The following is a 24,801-nucleotide window of genomic DNA, read 5'->3' as shown; positions in this document are numbered from 1 at the left end:
TATCCGTTTGAACGTTTTCTTGGGTCGTTAAAGAAATATGTCAAGAATCGTGCACGTCCTGAGGGTTCGACTGCTGAGGCATACATTGTGAACGAAGCTCTGACTTTTTGTTCGTTGTATTTAACTGGAGTTGAAACACGGTTTAACTGACTGGCCAGAAATTAGATAGACGATGAAGTTCGTATTGTTAAAAAGATTTCTGTATTTGATACTCGTTGTCGGCCAATTGGAAAGATGACCCCCGTCACATTGGATACTTATTTGTGAGAGAAAGCCGAGTGGTACGTCCTACAGAACTGTCTAGAAATTCAACAGTTCATTGAGTACGTATTACTTTCACTTTTGTAACTAAATTGTTCGTTGATTGTATCGCATACAATTATGTCATTTACTTTCATTCTCTGTTAAACAGTGATCATAGGAAGGAGATTGATGCCGACGGTCAAATCATACCATTGGATGAAATTCAATCGAAAGAGTTTTCAAAATGATTTAAGAATAATGTATGTTTATAATTAATTTGCATTAACATTGTTAAGTCATTAAAAAGTTTCGTTTTAAAGAAAATTCATGTCTCCTTACAAATTTTCAATATTCGAAAATAGAATGAGCCAGAAGCTAATGATCAAATACTTTCGCTTTCAAGTGGTTCAAGCTTCTCATGTCGAAGTTATTCTGGTTGTGTGGTGAACGGTGTCAAGTTTCTGACACGCAATCGGGATATGAATCGAAGTACTCAAAATAGTAGTGTTTGTGTTCGCGGACCTGATAACCAAATGTTTTATGGAGTTTTAGAGGACATTTATGAGCTGTCCTACTTGAATGACAAATATGTTATGCTTTTTAAATGTCAGTGGTTTGACACTCGTCCGGAAAAGAAAATGATTCAACACTACAAAAATAGAATAAGTGTTTTTATTAAAAACACATGGTACAAGAACGAACCTTTCATACTTGCATCTCAAGCAGAACAATTTTTTTACATAGACGATTTATTTAACGGTCCAAACTGGAAGGTTGTAGAACACTTTAGACATCGCTATATTTGGGACATCCCAGAAACTAACATTGATGACGTGATGATAGTCCAAGATACAGAGTCTACAAATATTGAGTTAGTAGTGGAACTACCAGAGATTGACTCATGTGTATTGAATCGAGATGATGGATCGTCTAATGTTGTCACTTCCAATGTTGATGCAATTATGAAACATAAGTCTCCCGTAGTTGATAATTTTATTAATGATGAAGACGATGAAACTTTAGAGGAGTACGTTGAAGAGGAAGTCATCGAATCTGAAGACGATGATGACATAAATGATGATGGCGACAATCAACAATATAGCAGTGACGATGAGTAGAACTACATAATAGTAATCTTTGTCATTTTTCTCAGATTTCGTTTAAATATTATGATCTTCTTTGAATTTATATATATTGTTATTAATATGAATTTGTTCACAGACATTAATGGCTGGAACGTTAGCGACTTGCGCTGGCTCTTCAGGGGGAGCGCAGCCTCCTCCCGGTCCTCACAGAGTCCCCGCCTACTGTGAGTCTGCTATGTTATTCTGACTTTTTTTCTCGGTCTATCATATAGTAAATAAATGTAGTAGTACATGTTGATCACTAATTGCTTTCATATGCTTACAGTACCTGAACCTCGACAACGTAGAGGTCGAGGTGGGGCAAAAGGTTATGAAATCGCCCAAAAGGTCCTTCAAGACGGGAAAATCACAGTGGAATTTGATGAGGCGGGAGGTACTTGGAAGGCGCTTGGGAAATATAGAGCCTAGTTTGATAGTGCGGTTGGTATTCATACCAGGGACATATGTGAGCCCTTCCACGATGCTTGGAAGGACATTAACGACGTGGACAAGAGGACAATTCAGAACCGGATGCTGGTATTTTTTTTATGGTACATTTTGTATAGTTTATACTATAGTTAACAATGCGTTTTAATTATGTGAAACTATTTTGTAATGATTGATTTAACATAGATTATAACTACAAGAACGGCATTCTGAGGTCCGTTGTTGATAGGGATGCAGCAAAGTGCTACAAGGACTGAAAAAGTTCCTTGCACCGCCACTACAAACGCTACGGTAGAGAAAGTCTCCCGAGTAACATAAGAAATCAAGTTCATTGGGATCGTTGTTGCGATAGGTTCTCCGGCGATAAATTTCAAGTAATTATAGATTTGTTAGAACTTCATGATTTTTTATACATAATTTCAAGTAACTATTACTTATTATAGTTAATCATAAACAGAAAATATCATAGACAAATAGAAGTAATCGCAGCAACCAAAAGTATTCAAGCCTACATGGTCGGTTACTCAGTTATCGTACTCTCAGCATCGCAATAAGAAGGTTAGTACTTATTTTTTTTATCATTAATGTATTTATATGTTTGTGATTCTTATTCTGGGTGGCACATCTTGCAGTTATGGCGTGCCGAAATCTTTTAAAGTTGTTTTTTTACAAATTTTGATTTTTAGATTATATGAAAAATAAGTCGTTATGCTGCCGAAATTTAGTTATAATTTAAGAATTTTAATAAATGTAATTTATTTCACAGGCCAGTACGGAGACCCAAGAGCCGATGTCTGCTATAGACAATTGGGCGGACATGCATCGTCGCGGGGACTCTTGGGTTAATACCCATGCGGAACAGACTTTCGTAAGTATTTTTACTTTTCTTATTAAATTTTTTTATACTGAAATAGTGACTTTATAACACGTAAAAATAATTATAATGTCTTATTATATAGAACACTCTGGAGGAGGAGAGACAAATGCAGAGAACACAGACTACTTCAAACGCGACTAGACTCCCCCTTGACGAGCATGGGGTTTTGGAGCAAGTTCTTGACATGCGTAGAGAACATAAGAAAGGAGTGGGTCCGATGCTCTCCCAAAAGCATTACTCTGGGGCTTCTCCTTCATCTGGTGGTTCATTCTCGGACGCAACATCATCGACTCAACCTGACCCGCGTATGGATCGTTATTTAAAGAAATCGTACCGGGAACAAATGAAGATTTATGACAATCAGATGAAGATGTTAGAGTTGGTGTCTAAATTGCAACCCAACATCCAATTACCTACAATTACTCGTCCAGAACCAATTAACCTAGACGCTCCTCTACCTCCTTCAGATGATGACAGTCCTGATGATGACTCAGCTGTTGGCGATGCTGCAAACCTAGACGAATAGTTCCGTTATATGTTCTGTTTGATTTTTCACTTTATTTAGACTTTTATATTTTGTTGAACATTATATATGCACTTCATGTAATATTTATAATATATTTTATAAATTTATTTAGATTTACTGTTTTTAATATTAATTTATATTTTACTTTTAATGTATCTTAATAAATTATATTCAGTATGTAACATAATAATGTTTAATTAAAATTATTAAAAATTAATTAATTGTCATTTTTAAAAAAATTCAAAAAAAAAAAATTTATTTCCGTTTTTGCGACGACTTTTTATACTTGTCGTCGCAAAAAAGGGTAATTATTTGCGACGACATTTTGAAATTGTCGTAGCAAAAAATGTTAAATCACGACAAATTAAACAACGGGATATTAGCGACGAGCGTCGTCGCAAAAGAAAAATGTCGTCGCAAATATATTTACGACGACACTTTGTCGTCGCAAAAAAAGTATTTGCGACTATTTTTTTGCGACGACATAACTGCGACGACATGTCGTCGCAAAAACACTTATTTGCGACAACAAGGGGGTTTTTGCGACGACTTTTTGTCATCGCAAAAACCCCTTTTTCTTGTAGTGAACCAACCGAACAATGTGGTCCATCACATTCCATCACTTTAGGGACGTGATTAACCACGTCCACTCTCAGTTGCCCACCATTGCCCACATCTTGTGCATGTCCGAGAAGGACTTTGTGATGGGTAGAGTCTATTAAAGGGGCAATGCACGTTGGTTTTGGTCCCCTAAGCCTCCAGTCTCTTTCAGTTGTCAAAATACATCACCAAACAGAGATTGAGTGAGGTTTGGAAGAGCCTTAACCCGAATCAAACACTTTTCATAACCTTGAGTGAGTGAAAACGGCAATGGCAGGAGGTGCTCTTCGATCCGTTTCTTTAAATTCCACATTTGATCTAATTGCTATTTAAAATTGTTAAGAGCATGTTTAGATCATTAAAAAGTTCTAACACTATAATGTTATCTTTCCACGGAACTAGAACTAAGAACATCTCTATGAGGTCAATAAGAAATAATCAGCAGTATATAGGTTGTAGTCTCACACTTCGGAAATTAGACAGCACTACTTAGAGATCTACATCTATTTCTGTAGTAAATGAAGTGAAGTACATTGCAGAGGAAAAGATGTATGTGCGATAAGGTACTATTAGCATACCTTCCTAAGAGAAAAGGTGCTATCAGCGAATTACCATCATTCATATCTGCCTCCCATGAATCAGATAAACATAAAAAACTTTATCTGGGATTATGAAGGCGAAAGCATATTACATCAATAATATGCATGTGAGAATAGAAACTAATTCACAGCAGATTTGTTGCTGTGAAGATAATCAATTGGGTATGCTAAACGCAAATTGGGGTTGACAAATTATTAACTTATCAAATTTCCATAGAAGTTTGAACGGCAATTAAAACACAGTCAACCCTTCATCTTTCAATTTTATTTGCAGAGTCTTTTGCATTTTTTTTCCTTTCATTCACAGTTTCATATAGCGGGAAAGCTCTCCGTTCCCAGTGCTATTATAGCTAGATACTCCATAATCACAAGAATCCGTTTAGAATTGGATTCCAACTCAGCATCTTTTGAAATTTCGAGAATCACGCAAGCTATTAAGCAAACTTGGAAGAAAAGCAAATAATATAGCTCAAACAGTTGCACACAAGGGAAAATCTAGTCGCCACTTGCAGAGAAAGCATATACTATACTACCCCCTCACGTCCTATTATTGATATAATATGGTATAATATACCTTGGCATAATAATCTTTCCAAACTCTACGAGCAATCTGATGGCCACCCAAATCAAAAGCCTTAAACTTGATTTTCCCAATACTCAATTCCTCGGATGTCGGATACTGTGTCGGTTGGTGTTGAACTAATCTCTGCGATTATCATCAGCAATATTCATAAAAAAGAACGGGAAAATAGCGAAAAATGAAATTAAAATATTTGTTCTTCTAGAAAATTGAGGATGATCAAACGCAATTACTTCAGAAAAGTCTTTAGAAACTCAATCATGCACAGGTTCAGCTCAGAGCAAAGACTGCGAAATTAATTGATCACTTCAGCCCTAAGAATCCAAATATTGACGATTTCGATTATAAAAAGAGTACCTATATTCCAAATTAAATCCGAATAACCATTGAATTTCACGAGACTCACAATTCACGGACTCGAATTAGGATTCATGGCGAATAAGGAGAAAATAGAGATAAAAAAAAGACCTCGTCTTTGAGCATATGAAGCAAGGTGGTTTTGCCGGCATTATCGAGCCCTAAAAACAAGATCTTTGCTTCCTTCTGCCACAATCCGAGCGACGCTAGAACTCCATAGAACCAATCCAGCAAAACCATGGTGCTTCGCCGAAAACTCACCACCAAAAACCGGTGGATCGGAGACCGCAAGAATCTCCAAATTCAGAGAGAGACCGGAAGTGGAACAGGAGAGAGAGAGAGAGAGAGAGAGAGAGAGAGAGTGTGTGAGTTTTGTCTCAGTGCTCATCTTTTGTCATGTACCCAAAAAAGTTTTGAGAACCAATTGGAGGGCTTGGAATTTCCACGTCATTGAATTGGGATCGTGGTATCCAATGAGGCAACGACAAAACCTACTTTAAATTTAAGTGCACAATTAATTTATAAATTCATAATTATAATTTAAAATTATTTTTAATTTATATATATTTTTTTATAAAAAAAATATTATAACGAGTTATAAATCATGATTTAAAATATAAATCTTCGTATCAAACATTCTATAATTTTACACGGTTCACCCTCCGAGTTTCATTCTTGTTTGTATTGGAAGATTGAACAAAAATAGTACGTCATTTTTTTATTAACATAAATAATACGTGCTCTTTTGTGGGAGTGGAGCAGCAACTTTAGATAGACCAAACGAGCCAATTCAGAGCTCATTATTGTCAGCCAAACTTGTTTAAGAGTATGCGAATTCGATTGATCTACAAAATTCAATTCAACCTGAAGTTTTGATTGAATTGAAAATAGTTTTAGATCAAACACGGATTAAAATTTTTTAAACCAAAAGTTTTGGATTGAATTGCTGACTGAGCACTTTTCAATATGTGAAATCCGCGAATCCAAAACCATATATATACATATATATAATTTTTATAATTATATTTAATTTTTTTATAAGTTGAATTTTTTATTTCTTTTATCCTATGTATGTTTTGTTACTTTTGCAGAAAACTCAAGTATTACTTCAGAAGTTATGAATGTTGAATTACTTTAAAGTAACGATCAAGATTTCATTTTGAGTTTCACTAAATCTATTTTGTTATTGTTAATTGTGTTGTAACAATCTAGACTTTTTTTTTTATTTGAAGTAACAATATAGGTGTTTATTAATATTCATGTTGTGCTTTTTTTTTTTTATGGATGTTTATTAATTTATATTTTTAAAGGTCATAATATGTGAATCTATGAGTCCAATTTACAAAATTCGATAGGTTTTAAATTGGATTGGATTGGATCCAATCTAAAAATGTTTTGGATCGGATACGGATTTCATTTTTCCCAATTTGTAATTCTGGATCGGATTGCGGATTGATTTTCAATATGCGGATTAAGAGCCGTGAACACTCCTATTTAAAAGTCTGAATCGCGATGACTGATACTTTAAGCCTAAAACTATTTTTGTTCTGAACCGACCTTGAGTACATTTTATTGTTCTGGACCGTCCTGCTTTAGACTGGGCCAAGCAATGAAAATAACGAGTCAGACTTGGCTAGTGAAATTCCCACTTAGGCCGAGTTCTGGCCCGAACTTTCAGCTTTATGTGGGAGATTGCATGGAGCAACATCTTAGGTGAATGTTACTAGGAAAAAGAGGGAAATAGACTAATTTAAGAGAGAATAAATATTGATACACTTGAGTTTGAAAAAAGCTAGTAAATAGGCCAATTTAATGTAAATTTAAACTTATACTTGATTAAAATCTCAAAAATGCCCTAGCATATAAAATGTAGTTTGAAAGGAAATAAACAAAATTTTTCCATAAATAACTCAAAATTATTTCCCTCTCCTCCATATAGTTCTCTCTCCCTCCGCCTTTGCTCTCTTTCTATACCCCTCCTCTTTCTCTCTCTTTCTCCAACTCCCTCCTCGCTTTCTCTCATGGCCGATGAAATTGTGGTGCTCCTCTCGTGCTTGGATCTCTGGTGCTGGCTTCCTGAACAGGCTATAGTCGCCTCTACAACAACTCCGCAAACTGTTGAAGCTTGCACAACGGCACAACAGACCCATGAACTCGGTCAACAGCGTCTCACTGCATGGCGTGAGGAGAGAGAGTGGCCGGTAGAGAGAGAGGAGAGGAAAGAAGAGGACTGTGGCCTGCAGAGAGAAGAAATAGAGAAAAATAAAAAAGGGAATATAGAGCGCATAAGGAAGAGTAAAATCAGATAATGAGATATTCAAAATTGAACATGGTCCAACAATTTCCAATTGCTGCTGTAAATAGATTACTCTCAAATATTTTATAAGTTAGCTTATTTACTACAATTTCCTAATTTTTATTATTTGCATGATTATTGCCTGCATAAAGTGAGCTTCCTCAAGTAAAATTAGAGCGTACATTAATTCATTACTTTAATTTAAAAGAGATTACTTGCACGAGAGTTCTAAAGAGAAAAAGAATCTAAGGACTTGTTCTTTTGAGTGAAAAACTCAAAAAAGTGCAACTCGAGTTATAACTTTATTCGAGTTCATGTTCTTTTAAGTTTAAATTCGAGTTTAAACTCAAGTTCAAACTCGAATTTATGACTAAAACTCGAGTTCAAATTTCTCCTTCAACTCGAGTTCAGAAACTCGAACTCAAATTAATGAACAATATTTTTTCTATTCTTAAAAATGTTATAACTTTTTCTATTCTTAAAAATGTTATAACTTTTTCGTTTTAATTCTGATTGAGATGATTTTTTTTTTCTATGCGTTGACAACGAAAAGATGAATAAAACCCGACTCATATACCCTATTAAAATTTTTTATCAACATTGAGTTTTTATTAAAATACTATATAAATACAAATTCAAGTTTTGACTCACTCAAACACAAACTCAAAAAGATTCTTATCTCAAATCATAATTCAAATGTACACAACCAAACACAAACTCAAGTTACAAGTTCAATTCAAGTTATAACTCAAATTCAACTCAAGAATTATACTCAAGTTAAACTCAAAAAACAAGCCCTAAATTTCTCTCTAAACCCACAATTATTTTTTTAATGAGTATTTTCTGTCGGGGAAAAGAGATACTAAGGGTAGATAAGGTAGACTTTAATTTTATAAACAAGTAGCTTCCATCAAAAGACACGCCCTTTCATAAAATAGAAACATATCTTTTAATAAGAGTTACAACCCTCACAGCTAATAAAATTTTAAGAGACATTTAGTTCATAGATTAAAATTATGAGATTAAAACTATTTTTAATTTACGTGTATTTTTTGTGAGAGAAAACACTGTAACAAACTATGAATCATAATTCGAATCAAGGTACAAATCCATTTACCAAACGTCCCCTTAGTATTCAAATAATTATTAAATCATTTAAATAAATAATAAATCTAATAGTATTAATAGGCTACTAAGTCATTACGTGGGCCACATAATTCTTACTGAGCTTCTTATTGCAAATCTTGCTTCACATTCGTAATGAGAGATTGTCTTGCGTCAAATTTAACGAGAGGCATGTTGACCTAAGGCTAATCATCGATGTTGTCGCATGTTTGATATTGGCAAGAATCGATGAGAAAGAATAAGAAAGTTTTTAGGTAATTTGAGAGAACTTGATTGTTCACCAAAGGCATGGGATGGGGGTGTTTTTGCCATTTCATCAAAATAACAAATTGAACCATCCCCAATAACAACAGCTGGGTTTAATATGAAAATAACAATTGGGCACCATAAACCAAAGCTTTGCTTGTACTGTCCCAGAGCCCTCTACTTAATGTACTGAGAAAGCCACTTGAAACCATCTCCGTAGCCCATTTTCCTCACAATGCTGCACATGAACACCTCAAGGGGGCGGACATTTGAATCTGCCAAGTTTACCTTACCCTTGCCTGTGGTGAAGTTGGTCAGACCCAGGTTACAACGCAGCTCGTCTTCCGAAGCAGCATATGGGATATCGATCTTGTTTCCCAAAACAAGGAATGGAACATCCATCAATGCCTCGTCGGAGAGGAGAGCATCCAGCTCTTTTTTTGTCTCTGCGAATCTCTCCTTATCACAAGAATCCACCAGATAAACAACCGCATCCACCTTACCAAACAAAGCAATTTTTTTAAATAAATAAACATGGAAAATCACCTAGTAAGTAAAAAGCAGAGACGTAATATACTGAAGCAAGACAAGAACATAGATTAAGCATAGGCTTCTATGGAAGGCTCCCGCTAATTCAGTGGCTACAGTACCCATTACTTTGTTACCCTTCCCTCTTGGAAATTCTTACACACGTTTAAGAATCACGTGTCTTAGTGTGTGTATCTATCTTTAACAACTTCTATAATGCTCTTTTTCCACGTAAATAAAACTCTTCTCTATGAGGTTAAGAATTTAAGATAATATCCAGTATAGTTGAAGAATTCAAATTTGACAGAGAATAGTCATCTCATTTAAAGAATGTTGTAGTGTATCACTTTGGAAATTCAGCAAAACTATTCAGAGATCCACATCTGTTTCTCTAGGAGATTAACTGGGAAACATAGTAGAGGAACGGATGTATGTGCGGTAAGTACTATTAGCATACCTTCTAATAGAAAAGGCACTATCAGCGAACTACCATTTTTCATATCTGCCTCCCATGAATCAGATAAACATAAAAAAGGTTTATTTGGGATTATGAAGGCACAAGCATCTTACGACAATAATTGTGCATGCGGAAACAGAAGTTTAAGCATCTTACTGTTGTGAATATACTAATAAGGGATCCCTAAACACAAATTGGGGTCGAGAATATGCAATTTATCAATTTCAATAGAAGTTTTAAAGGTCTCAAATCTTGACTAAACCAAAACAAGTAAAACATAATCAACTTCTATGCTTTCAATTTTATTAGTAGAATCTTTTGCCTTTTTTTCTTTCTATTGTATTTTGTTCTTTTTCAATTTAATATAGTAAAGACTGCAAGCCACGAACTAGTCACCAAACAACTAATAAAAAACCACGCAAGCCATCAAGTAAACTTTAACAAAAAGCAAATAACAAAGCTGAAACAGTTATATATAGAGAAATTCCAGTCACCACTTGCAGAGTAAGCATATATACACTCCCTTTATAGCTCCTTACATCCTATTATGAATATAATAAGAGCAAATAATACACATTATCAAAAAATATTTATACACTACTTCTTACATGTTCTTATGTTATTATGAATATAGTAATGACCCAAGTATACATGTCAAAGTTCTGTAAAATCCATAAAACTAAAATTACTATTTTGTTCCAGTTTTTTTACCCCTTAACAGGTTATATTTTAGCATCATGATGAGTCACAAAGCTGTTTTTTCACTATGCGTAACATTTCTTCTATGACATACCTTGGCATAATAATCTTTCCAAACTCTACGGGCAATCTGATGGCCACCCAAATCAAAAGCCTTGAACTTGATTTTCCCAATACTCAATTCCTCGGATGTTGGATACTGTGTCGGTTGATGTTGGACTAATCTCTGCGATTATCATCACCAATATTTATACAAACAAAGGAAAAGAAAATAGCAAAAACAAAATTACACTATTTGTTCTTATAGAAAATTGAAGATGATTAGAAATAATTGCTTAAGACAATCCTTTATAAACTCAATTCGTTCATCTAATTCCATTCATGAGTCCAGCTGAGAGCGAACACAACGAGATTAATATATAATTCCAACCCTAAAAATCCAACTATTTGACAATTTCAATTATACAATAATTCCAATTAAATCGAAAGAACCATTAAATGTCACCAGAAACACAATTGAAAGACTCGATTCAGCATCCATGGCAAAATAAGGAGAAATTAGAAATTAAATTTAAAAAAAAAAAAAAGACCTCGTCTTTGAGCATATGAAGCAAAGTGGTTTTGCCGGCATTATCGAGGCCTAAAAACAAGATCTTAGCTTCCTTCTGCCACAATCCGAGCGACGCCAGAACTCCATAGAACCAATCCAGCAAAAACATGGTACCGTAGATCGAAGCCCCAAAAGAATTTCCAAATTCAGGGATGGACTGGAGCAGGTGTGAGAAAGAAGAAAGAGAGAGGGAGTGAGAGGGTTTTGTTTCAGAGTGCTGTTGTTGTCATCTATATGTACGTCCCAGGTTAAAGTTTGAGGACCAATCGAGGACCTTGGGATTTCCACGTCGTTGAATTTGGACCGTGCGATTACTAAAATGTCAATGGTCGCATGAAAACTTTGTTTTCATTATTTATTTGTAGGGCTAATTTCACCCTTGCTCCTTAACTTTATACATTTTGAGTTGTTTAGTGCGTTGATTTAAACTTTTAATTTGAGTTAAAATATAATTTTACATGAGAATTTTTAATTTTAATAAAAAAAATTAGATATGATTATTTTTAAAAAAATTTTATTATAACAAAACTCAAATCGATGAGAAATTTATATTTTAACCCCCTAGACAACGCTTGACACTCACAGTCAACTTTCCGTTCAACTTTCCGTGCTTCAATTTTCTTTGTCAAGTAACCCCTCCCTTTGAAAGCGTTAATTACACTTGATCTTTTTTAAGAAAAATTATAAAGGGTTGCATTTTTTAACCCCTTCTTTTTATAAATGGCTCAACATTTTTTTATTTTACTATGACATGATTGATCGATTCATTATTAATTTCTCAATACTTTATCATTAATAAGCATATAATTTGTTTATTAAAATTAATTAATTATTAATTAATCTTGATTAATTATTAACTTGTCACGCCCCCTAAACGGGGTGGGTGACGTGGAGCTCGATTAGGGGTTAATAAAGTAGAATCCTAGACGATCCCCACTCAACTGCATTAAAATATAAATAAATTACAGAATTTCTGGAGCCTCTGACACACAGGGCTCCACCCCACAGGACATACCGTATCGTACATACATGCTCATGTAAATAATCATTACAACAGACATCAACCACAGTCTAGTTAATCCAAATATTACATAAGTTTATAGAATTTCTCAAATTCCTTACACTTTATTCCAGATGATGACTACAATCCTCACTTGATTCCAACAGCAGCACCACTCAGCTACTCCGTAGCAACTATCCAGCTACTGTGCACTGCTCCTAGAATCTCCTGGGAGGAGTTTAACACATTTAAAACATAAAACGTGAGCGAAATGCCCAGTAGGATATAATTTGAAATAAACGTTGTAAATAAATGAATAATAAGTGAGCGATGAAATAAATAAATGAATACGTAAATAAAATAAGACATTCAGTTCCAACAGATAGTCGGAACCTCACATCCTTTTTCTCAAAGGAAATATAACTGAAAATAACCGTTTTACAGGCTTCAGCAAGTAATTAGTACAAATTACTTACCTAACCAAGTGCCTCGCCTACCCGGACCGAGTTTCGGGTTCTGTCTTTGAGGATGCACTCTCCGCATCCTATCTAGGCTTATAGCAATAAACTCTCTTACCAGTTCACAAGATCTCTTTATTAAGAAATCATTCATTAACATTCTGAAATCGTTAATATGACCCCACGAACTACTCAAGCCACAGGCCCCATGACTGGGCAAGCCATGAGGTTCCATGACTAAACAAGCTATGGATTCCATGGACAGGACAAGCCATGGATTTTCATAACTATACCACCCATGGTTTTCAAAGCGTTTTTCTTTCACAAACCAATCCTTTTCTTTAAAAACATTTTCAATGCCAAAATCCTTTTTGAAAACAAGCTCACAAGGAAAAGGGATAGAAATCCTACCTTGCACTATCAAACCTGGGACTAGCATTGCCTTTTCCGGCTTCCGCTTCCTCAAGCCCCTTCAGTCTGAATCCTCAGCGATCACTGATGCAAGACAACACTTTAGGATTAATTCTCATTCCTAAAGTAATCCAAATCTTAATTTCCAACCAAGATTTCCTATTAATGTGCCCTAATCCATTTTCATGTTTCAAATTATCATTCCAAGGGTTTTCGATCTCAAAATAAGGATTAACAATGCTAATCCATCTATCTCAAGTCCCCAAATGAAGCTAATTTGGGTTCTCCTCGAAAACAAAGGTCAAAACAGTAATTTCAGGCCAAACAGGGTCAAATCCCGTGTCAACCGGTCGACCAGTGACAGAACAGTGCATTACCACCGGTCGACCGGTGGTGTGCACTCCGATCGACCGGACAGGCTGACTGGTCAGGCCAATGCAATCCGGTCGACCGCATAGGTCGACCGGTTATCATGTGATCCGGTCGACCGCACAGGTCGACCAGTGGCACCAGCTGCGCAAGAGAAGCTCACAAAAATCAGTCCAAAATCCTGCAAATCCAGTCCCAAATCAAAATATTTCAAAGGGAAACCACTAGATCTGGGTTCTAGGTCCTAAAACAAGTCCAAAGAACCCAAGATCTCCAATTTCTACTCTAGTTTTCTACTCAAAAACCATCAAAATCCGGTTTGAACCAAAAATAAGTTTTGAAATTCAAAAACTTGAGATTCAAGAGAGGTTCTTTCAGTAATCTTACCTCGAATCCTTCTCTTGACGTTGAAAACTTCTTTAAATCCTTTCTTGGTTCAAGATCCGTTTAATTTGGGACAAAACGAGAGTGAGAGAGAAAGAGAGAGAGCACAGCAGTGAGAGTGAAGAAAGAGAGAGAGAGTGCACGAGAAAGGAAAGAGAAAAGGAAGGAAATAAAAGAAAAAGAAAAAGAAAAAGAAAGGACATGTGTATAATATTTTAAAACAACAGTCCGAAAATGCACCCATACACACTTCTGGATAAAAATAAATTACTGAGAATAATTTAAATACCTTAGAATTATTTAAACTCACACGTGTCAGAAATATTTACTAATTAATACTCAATTTATAAATCCAGATTAGGTACACTAATAATCTCAATTACCTTAATCAATCCCAATTAATTCTTCAGGGTGTTACATAACTAATGTTGATTAATAATAATAAATAATCGAATTAATCAATAATAAACTATAGTCAATTATAATTGGACGCTAAGTCAATCAGTGATTAACCGTTGAGTCAATCAATGATTGACCACTACGTTAATGAAAACGGCCCTTTTTATAATTTTGCAAACTTCAACCATTTATGAAAAATATCTTTCAAAAAATGTCATTTGTGTTGAAATCCCCTTTGTTAAAGGGGTTTTGTTTTCTATACGGCGTTAGGATATTTTATTGTTGTTGGGGTTGGACTTTGTCTTCTAGTCTTAGTCTAAAAGTGGATACAACCAGCTTAATATCGAATGAAAATTACATGTTCAATTTTGATATCTAAAATAGCATCTAATGAATTAAATTGTATCACATTATTTAAAAATTTTAAAATATCTTTTAAATAATCTTTACTTATTTTGATATTTAAATTTATTAAATGTCATGTTATAATGTAATTAATTAAACACTAATTGAGACATTAAAAATTAGACATGTAATTTGAGTCCTCGATGACTACTACAGTTAGTGAATGGATAAAGACGATCAACAAGATTAATGCAAATAGAATGAAATGTTTATGAATCCGATTGGTTTGAAGTGGCACAGTGAATCAAATAAAGCCACATGGAAAAGTCGACTTGAGAAATGCTACGGAATGCTTATCTATTAGTTAGTCATTGTTAGCAAAAAATCTTTCTTACCATGTAAATTTGGTCGTAAATAAAAATTTATGAGGTAACAAATTTTACTGTTATTTATTTCAAATATTTAAAAATCTGGTAATTATTTAATTTAGTTTCAAACATATATTATTTGAATTGCTATTTATTATTACTTTGTGGGCTTAACTAGGATTGGAAACATTTTTAAAGTTTGAGCAGAAGCGAAATCACCCACTATGGCACATGCAAATCCCCTTCATTTAATCCAAGAATGTGAGTGTCTCTAATCACAATCCAACATTTAAACCATCAAAGTTAATAAAAATAATTTACACTTCATTAAATCAAATATATTTATTTAATTTGGATTTATTCCACTAGAGAATCAGATATGCACTCATAGGTTATTTAGACATTATATACAATCAGTTTCCATATATTCACCTTCACAATTACTCATTGTGAGAGGTAGATAAATTTCTTAACCTCACTAATTACTTATTGGTTCATGAGTCCATTAATTCTTTAATAGACATTTTTCTTTCTGCTCTCAATCTAATGGGTAATTTTAATCATGATCCGACCATAAATATAAATTTGTAGTTATCAAAAGGAAGCGTCCAAATTTTTTCATCCTCGGTTATTATGTTTATTGATTCGACTTTTTTTTTTTATCGCTTTTAATTATATCACATACTTGGCTTAATTTTTACTTTTAGTTTGGTAAAAATAAGATAAGTAAAAGTTGTAACTAGGGTTATGCATAGTCTGGTTCAAACCGCCAATTCCACAGCAACACTCTTAATGAATGGTTTAAAATTAGATTGGACCATTTCCTTAACAGTCCGATCGATCCGATTTATAATATTTTTTTTCTAACGGTCCATACGGACCTTTGATCATTATGAGCAAAATTATGTAGTTTTAACTCTCCTCCCTTATGAACTTTTACTTTGAATTGCATGTTATTGTTATTTGTTATCTTTTGATTTTGAAGGACTGTAATATTATTAGTTATGGACACTTTTTTTTCTTTGAATTGCATGTTATTGTTACTACTTTTTAGATGACTGTAATATTAGTGGTTAATAGTTATGGACTTTTATTTTGTTTGTAACTTTTAGAATGCAAATTTTAAAGGATAAATAGTAATATATAACATATGATTTTGTTAATTAAAAAAAAAATACACTAATAGTTCAAACTGTAATTTAACTAGATGGAATCGTTTACAAACAACCTCATCTTACAAATGATCTAATCCAGTCTAGATTTTTTGAACTGTTAATAATGGTCTAATTAAAAAACTTAACGGTTTAGAACCGAATCAGACCGAGAACCTCCCTAGTTGTAACCTTTTTGTAATATTTTGAAATCACATTTTTATAAAGCTTAACTCATCCAGTTTATTGTTGATTTGTTGTGCATTTAACTTCCATGTCGTTTGCAGTATGGCGTCTCGCTCGTGTCCTCTGCATTTTCTATTGTCGTTTCCGGTCTTTTTGCTTTTATTTTATTTATTTGTTATGATTTTTTTTTTAGGAAGTTTTTTGCTTTTGTTATAATATTTCACAAATGCCTTCTCGTTTTATTGTTTATGATATCGTTTATATTCATACATGCCGTTACGGCATTAACTATAATTTTTATATTGTCGTTTTACTTCATAAGTGTCGTTTGAAAGATTTGTTGCTATTTTATTTGTTCCTAACAGTAGCTTTCCCATTTTACAATAATCACTGTCGTTAAAAGTTTTATGGCCGTGCAAATATTTATTGTCGTTTTTCATTCTTATGATGTCTATAAGTTAATGTCGTTTCGAGTTCATTTTCACTTGGTTTGATTATAAGTAATATCGTTTTGACTTATATGGTACACTCCAGCAGAAAGTTGATATTTTACTTTTATCTTTTATAGTTTTTACTAGTGTGTTACCCGTCCATTTGCATGGTGGTATAGTTATCAAATATTTATTTAAATATTTAATAAAGCATGATAAATAAATAAATTAGATTCAATTTTTTTGTCCATAGATAGAAAAATATACATTCTTTACATATATCAACTAAATAAATAAGAGAAAAAAGCCACGAAAAAATTAGAATAAAACAATAATATTGAAGTAAACAAACAAAACATGACACAGAATTCATAAATGTCACAAAAAATATTTAAATATATAATAAATTTCTATATCTAGGAAACTATTTTTTTACATATATAAATAAAACATATAAGGTTCATATATTTCCTTTAATCTGCTAGCATATATCATCATCAATAATTTAAACATGACTTGACAATGTCTCTGGCTGCGAACAAAACTATTAAGAATTTATGCTGAATAAGAAAGAACAAAAAACATCAGTGAACTAAACAGAAAAATAAAGGAAAAAAAACCGGTAAAATGAGATATAGAAGAACAAATAAAGAGATAACAATATAAGGTTCAGGTATTTTATTTATGTCCATGGCTGCCAACTAAACAAATTATTACGCATTTATGATGAATATGAAAGAACAAAAACCATTAAGGAACTGAACAGAAAATAAAGAGAAAAAAAACCGGTGAAATCAAATATAGAAGAACAAAAAAAGAGATAAAAAATTTAAGAACATATAGCATAAGAATAACATGAATAAAATAATGTCGAAGAAAAAAGATAACAAAATAATCCTAGATAATTGAGGTAACTCTAAGAGTAAAGACTTCTATTAACAAAATAAAACATAGCAATGATATCTAATAAAACAAAATAGAAACTCCTATTAGCGAAACTAAACATGAAAATAAACTCCAATTAATCATAGCCAACAGAGTAACATGATATTATTTTTAGAGAAATAAAAGTATACTAAAATAATGACTCATAATAATAAAACAGATTAACAAAACAATAAAAATGATAAAAAATTTTGAAATAAACTTAACAGTTATGTAATTCATGGTAACAACAACAACAACAAAAAAAAAAAAAAAAAAACAATATCATTACCTCAAACGAAGAAGAATACATACCTGAAACGAAGAAGGTAAATGGATAGAGCAAACAGAGTAGAAGAACAAAGCTTTAAAAAAGGTACAAGACAAAACATGATTAGAATAAAATCAACATATCATATACTAAAGAAACAAAATCATATCATAAACTTTAATGATAAATAGGATAATTCCTTCAAAACAACGTTTATCATAAACATTAACGATAAATAAAATATTTTCTTCAAAACAATTAACAAACATATTCAAGAATATAATAACACATACCTGAAATGAAGAAAGGCAATCTATATAACAGACAGAGCACAACAACTAAAGTCTGAGTTTTGATGAGGAACATGAAAAGAGAAAAAGTAACATAAGATATAAGTTAACAGTGAGAAAATGAAAAGAAAAATAATGTGAAAAACGGTGGTAATAAAAAAAATAACGGGTTTATATACACAAAGAGGAAACTTATGTTTATTATCCGATAACAAATCTAAAAAGAAAAATCAGCAGGTGAAATAACTTATTAAGAACAGGTGTAAGAAAGCATGTAAACCACAGAAAAAATAATCTAATAATAAAGAGACACAAATAATTAACAAACCTATTACATAGATTTAAAATGCAATAAAATTACCGGAAGAAGAAAAAGATGGTGAATATCTGATAACAAAACCAACACATAAATATAAACAGATGTAATGATTAGTTAACAACATGTGCAACAATGCATATAAAAAATAAAAATGAAAGTAATAAAAAAAGGGAAACATTTCTGAAAACAGAAAAACACGACCAATATTAAAGAGAGACAGAAAACAACATTGAAACAAATCGGAAAAGGAAAAAAAATCTGAAACAAAAAAAAAGTAAGAAAAAAAATTAACAACAGAACAAAAAAAAACACCTAAAACAATTAAAAAATCTCTGAAACATCTTAAACATCAATGGTGAAAACGACTAAAAAAATAAATCTTTTAAAAGCATCTTTAAAAAAATTTCTTAAAAAGAAACCCTAAAATACATTCTAAGTGAAAAAATTATTTTTAAACAAAAACAATTGAAAAATTATTTCTAGACATCTACAAAATAAATAATGAACAGAGGTAATGATTAGTTAACAACATGTGCAATAATGCATCTAAAAAACAGAGAAACGAAAGTAATAAAAAAAAGAGAAACATTTCTGAAAATAGAAAAACACAACCAATGTTAAAGAGATACAGAAAACAATATTGAAACAAATCAGAAAAGGAAAAAAATATCAAAAACAAAAAAAAAGGAAGAAAAAAATTAACAGCAAAACAAAAAAAAAGACCTAGAACAATTAAAAAACCCCCGAAATATCTAAACATCAACGGTGAAAACGACTAAAAAACTAAAAACAAAATAAATCTTCTAAAAAACTCTTTAAAAAAATTTTCTGAAGAAGAAACCCTAAAATACATTCAAAGTGAAAAAAATTAATTTTAAACAAAAACAATTGAAAATTTCTTTCTAAACATCTACAAAATAAATAAATAAATGAACAAAACAAAATGAAAAAAATCTAACGAAACTCTAATTTACAAACATAAGAAAAAAAAGGGGAACGAACGAAAACCGAAATAGCAGAGTCTAAATAACCCAATAAAAGGAAAAATTCCAAGCCCTGATAAAACCAAAGTTAGACGACTGAAGATGAAGAAGGGAAAAAAATTTCTTCTGGAAATGAAGATAAACCTCTCCCTCTCTGGACAGAAAACCACCCAAAAAACACAAGAAGCACAAATGCAAAGCATAAGAAACCCAAACGAAAAGACGAAGAAAAAATGGAGAGAAGAAGAAGACGAAAAGCATATATTCAGATTAAAAAAAGCTTAGAACTCTGAAGATCCATTAACACGTGAAAAAAGCTGCAGACAAAGAGGAGAAAAGAAGCTTCACGGAAAGGATTAGAGAGCGAAGAAAAGAAACAAAAAAATTGTCCAGAAGAAATGAAGGTAGAAGCTTCGAGGAATAGCAAAAATCATTATAGTACTAATATGAGTCAAAAGTACGAAAATACCCAAACAAAAAACAAAGCAAAAACAAACAACCAAGGATAAAACGGTAAAGACACATATTTAGGACACAGCCAGAATTTTTCCAAATAAGAAAATTATGAAAATACCCAAACAAAGTAAAAACAAAGAACCAAGAATAAAACGGTAAAGACACACATTTACGACACAACCGGAATTTTTTCAAAGAAGAAAGAGATGACCGGTCACTGTACTTAGTACAGTAACCGGGTGCCTCCTTTAGGTATATAATATAATGTTAATCAACTTTCTTGTCGTTTCCTTGTTTTATTGTCATTTTGATTTGTTGTCTTTCTTCAATTTTGAGCCGTTCTAGATTTTAGGTGTTGTTTAGTATTGTTATTACTCTTGTCATTTTTCTATTCAACGTCCGTTTTTAGTTTTTAGTTTTTTTTTTTTTTTGGTCTTTTAATAATCTTATTGTCGTTTTCATTATTATCTTGTTTCATGAATTTGTCACGTTTCTAGTCTTATTGCCGTTACTTCATTCCTTCGGAATGACGGGACGCTAAGGGAGGGGACCCTTCCCCTCCCCCAAACCCCCTCCCCTTCTCATTGCTTGTTCTTATTCGTTTCGTGCTTTACATCCGTGAAGCACTTCACTCGCTCGTTTATACATTTTATTCTCCAATTAAGTTTCAGGGGGCACATCCCCCCGAAGAAAATTGAACGGTCGGATCTGTTTGAAATGTATACTCAAACTGTGATTCTTGAACTGACGTTTAAAATTTAAATTTTTTATGAAAAGAAAATACTGTAACAAATCAACGATTTGAGTTTGAGTATATAAAACAAACGGACCCTTCACCTTTCCCGGTTCATATACCGAATTTTTTTTTCCCTTGTTCGGCTAAAACTGTAAAGGTTAGACAAAAGGCTAGATGCTTGAAATTGAATTAGTGCAATAACTGTTAGAGATATTGTAATATGTCTCTCAATTACATAATCACATAATTTTTGGCCTAAAACACAAGAAAAATGGCAAGGAAGCGCTACAGCGAGTTTGATAGCACCATTTAGTGCTGTCAAAGCAGCTATAAGTGTTGTAGCGAGTTTGACAGCACCATTTGGTGTTGTCAAAGTAGCTATAGGCACTGCAGCGCCAATTTTGGGCGATGCAGCGCCCAAGCAGGGATAACAGGCGCGCTGCAGCGCCTGCATTGCATCCCGAAAGGCTGCTCTCTGTCCAAAACTCCGTTGCAGTGGAAAACTTCGCGCTGCAGCGCCATTGTGCAGGCCTCTCGGGTCAGTTTTGTGCTGCCCGAGCGCTGTAGGGGGGAAAACATCCGCTACAACGGGTACTACTGTAGAAAACTATGTTTTCGTGTGTTTATGTGATCTGAAAGGTCTTGAACCATTGCATCCATTGGTGATATATTTTAACACATATCTAAACACTTATTAGCAATATATATAACCATTGTAATATGTGTATCAATCCATGAAAAGATACCTATACATTGAAAAGGTATCTTTCTATGAAAGGTTGTAATGTTTAAAAACGATGCATTCATTCAATGAAATGACATCTCTGTCTTTATTAATTCTTCAAAAAATTTACAAATTTAATTCATGTTATGGAACTCAATATTATTGCTAGATATTGTGTTCAAGGGTTTGTTGTATCTTAGAGGTAATTTGTCATTAAAACTCATTAGTAAACTTTAAGAAGTGAAGACAAATAAAATCTTAAAAAAATGTATTTTTATACATATCAAATTATCTTTTATTTCTACATTCTTTTCATCTTCTACTCTCAAATTCTCTAATAATAACTAAAAGTGTAAGTAGATAGGAGCAGAAAAAAGAACAAGAAGACCAAAAAGAAAAAGTCGAAGCACAAGAACCTTAGAATTCAAATTGATGGTTACAATTATAGACAACTCTCTTTTTTTAGCCCTTTTTCTGTTTTTACCTTAGCCTTTTGTTAGTCGAATCTTGAACAGGATATTGATAGAACGGCGGCTATTTATACTGAAGCGTGCGTCTCTAGTAGGCTAGTAGGGGAACATGTCGTCCAACTTATATGTACATTTGCCCGCAAAAATTCACCAAACGAATACCCCTAAAAAAAATGTATTTATGATGGAGAAGATTATTTTTGCTCCATAAGTAAGAATTGTATTTTAATTGTGTTATTAATTTTTCTACAGTCTAATTTGTAATAGAAACAGTTATGTGTCTAATATTATAAATTTTTAATACAAATTTATACAGATTTAATTGTTAAAAAAAACTAATTTAATGCATATAAATAACGGTTCTTAACAATAAAAAAAAAATAACTTTCACCACTATAAAGGTTTTAAAAAAATGTGAGGTTATTATATGCTTTGTGCTGTACATAAGAATAAACTTTTTTGTGGTGAAATGTGCCCCTAATAGACAAGTTCCAAGCATGGGATTCAATCCTAAATCATGTTATGCAATCCTAAATCATGTTATGCTGATTATGCTAGTCTCGTCCATGACAAAGTGACATGTATCTTCATGATTCACATTACCGAGATCAATTCCTTGCTTTGTCTGGAATTTTGCAATTCTTTATGGTTCATTTCTATCCAATCTTCTCTCTTTTCCTTGGAGAATCTAAAAGTTATATATTGAGGACAATCTTTCTCTACTCTCTTTTCACCTTGTGAATAACCCCGAAATGCTCATGGTTTCTTTTACTAAAGAAACAAAAAGAGGGAAGATATTTCTAGTGGGAGATGGTATCCAAATATCCATTACTAATTTAAAGACTACAAATCAATCATAACCATTATCTTCATTAGTTTTAAAAAGTAAATTTGTTAATTAAGCATTGTGTCATTTTGGACCATAAATTTTTAATTATGATAGGTTATTCCGTGGTAGTAAAATCGAGAAATAATTTCGAAATTTCATAGAGATAACTACATACCAATAATCAAAATGATACAATAATATAGCAGGGATCAACAGTGCTATTAATTAGAAAGAAAAATAAAGAACACACAACTAAATTAAGCTTTTATTTTACACAAATATCTAACTCTCATTTTGAAAATAATTTTGTCAAGGCACAAAAAATTATACTTTTAGTTCTGTGCAGGTTTAGATTGTTAGATTTTTATCTATTTGATTTGCATTGATTGTATGATATAATATTCAAAATGGGAATTTTTTATAGGGTTTGAAATGGTATTCTATTTGTAGTGCTTTCATTTGAACCACTAAATTTATAATATTACACATATATATATATTATATATATATATAGGAGGCATTTATAAAAAGTACCGGATGATAAACCACAATTGTAGGATCAAATCTATACGGTTAGAAATGGTGGAAGGGCAACCTCAAATTTTACATTGTAGGATGAGATCTTAGACTGGACACTTTTATGTAAAGAAATATTTAAAAAATGAATATCTTATCTCAAAATTCACCGCAGTCCAATCACTCAATAGTAAACGTGAGCCAAGCTAAACTCGTTCTCTTTTTTTTTTTTTTGAACATAATTAAAGACGTTTATTTTCAATGATAAGAAACGATTGACGTTTTTGGAGTTTTTATTTTTAAGAATCTTTTATTTATTTATTTAATGTTGGACAAAGACATGGGTACCCATTGTGGTATTACTTGAATTGCTTTCTCTAAAATTTATTTGTAGCATATCTTTTATAACAAAAAAAAAGGCATAAATTTGGCAAAATTTAATTAGAAGAAAAAAAATCGTTTAGGTAGTTTGGTAAAATTTACCGATCTTCAAATTTTAAGGTACTATTAAAAAAAAAAAATCTACTGTAGAGTAATTTGAATGTTAAGTTTTACTTACTTTAAGGGTTAGAGCGTTTAGCTTTCTGTAGCTAGCGCTCTATGATAGTACAACATCAGACTCAATATATGACGGATTTTAAAATTAAAATACGTTAAAAAATAATTATTTGCATGATGACGTTTATTGTTGATGAATAAAAATGTTCATTTACATTTGTAAGAATTAAGTGTCTTACCAAACCCTTGCTTATATAAGTTATTTCATGTTGCAGACAATCTAAAGGGTAAGATGTAGCCATGGAGAATCTTAGAGCGGATGCGAGCTATGCACGATAGGAAAATGAGAGAAACGATCATGGAATGAAAGTGCTTAAATTTAAATAAAGTTTTAATTTTTATTGTTCATTATTTTGGAACTTTGGTTTATGGTGGTTTTGATTTGAAAAATATTTTAGACTTTTTTTTAAGTTTATTTCACGGTATGTATTTTAATAATTAAGTTGAACCAAAAGGTTATTTTGTCTTTGAAGAACTTCAAAATTTTTAAAGTTATAATATGTTTTAAAAAAAAATTTCTAGGTTTTCTTTAAGTCATTCAAAGTAAATATAGCACCAATGTTAAATTTTAGTATTTGAATAAACATTTACTATTTAATGTAATTCTATCTTTATACTTATTTAGTGCCAATGACATAACTCTAACTCAATTAAATTCTTTAAATTTCGTTGCTCTTAAGATGAACAATTTCAACTTATTGCTTCTTTCACCAAAATCCTAATGATACGCTTGTTACCAACTTGAATTAGATTAAGCATTTTCAACAATGTTACAAACTTCAACCTCTGTTACTGCATACTTAAAAGGCATACTTGTTTGCCTCATTTGTACATTGTCCATCACTAACAAATGTTCTCACTCTATAAATTATTTTTTATTCGACCACATTTACAACTCTACCCTTCTAA

The 24,801-nt window shown here is 32.3% G+C and overlaps 2 protein-coding genes and 2 non-coding genes across 4 annotated transcripts in view; all 4 read right to left on the bottom strand.

Moving 5' to 3' along the window:
• LOC21387622 (GTP-binding protein SAR1A) overlaps positions 1-5,702 on the bottom strand; it is an 8,853-nt gene extending 3,151 nt beyond the window's left edge. The window contains exons 1-2 of the mRNA XM_024165864.1: positions 5,465-5,702; positions 4,991-5,122 (exon numbers count right to left, since the gene is read on the bottom strand). Of these exons, the coding sequence (XP_024021632.1) occupies positions 4,991-5,122; positions 5,465-5,593 (261 nt within the window). The 5' untranslated portion in view covers positions 5,594-5,702. The remainder of the gene's footprint in view (positions 1-4,990; positions 5,123-5,464) is intronic.
• Positions 4,367-4,486, bottom strand: LOC112091672. Its single transcript, XR_002902258.1, has one exon. It is a non-coding gene; the product is annotated as a small nucleolar RNA snoR83 (small nucleolar RNA).
• Positions 5,703-9,003: 3,301 nt separating the features above from the next.
• Positions 9,004-11,521, bottom strand: LOC21387620 (GTP-binding protein SAR1A). The gene is made up of 3 exons (XM_010098504.2): positions 11,295-11,521; positions 10,799-10,930; positions 9,004-9,518 (listed from the first exon to the last, which is right to left on the bottom strand). The coding sequence occupies exons 1-3, from the start codon at positions 11,421-11,423 to the stop codon at positions 9,198-9,200; spliced, it is 582 nt and encodes a 193-aa protein (XP_010096806.1). The 5' UTR covers positions 11,424-11,521; the 3' UTR covers positions 9,004-9,197.
• LOC112091671 lies at positions 9,978-10,096 on the bottom strand. The gene has a single exon (XR_002902257.1). It is a non-coding gene; the product is annotated as a small nucleolar RNA snoR83 (small nucleolar RNA).
• Positions 11,522-24,801: the final 13,280 nt, after the last annotated feature.

This window comes from Morus notabilis, unplaced genomic scaffold (assembly GCF_000414095.1).
Source record: "Morus notabilis unplaced genomic scaffold, ASM41409v2 Scaffold756, whole genome shotgun sequence".
In the NCBI taxonomy this organism is placed as follows: Eukaryota; Viridiplantae; Streptophyta; class Magnoliopsida; order Rosales; family Moraceae; genus Morus; species Morus notabilis.
The sequence above is the reverse complement of the archived record's forward strand: the minus strand, read 5'-3'. Positions and strand labels throughout refer to the sequence as shown.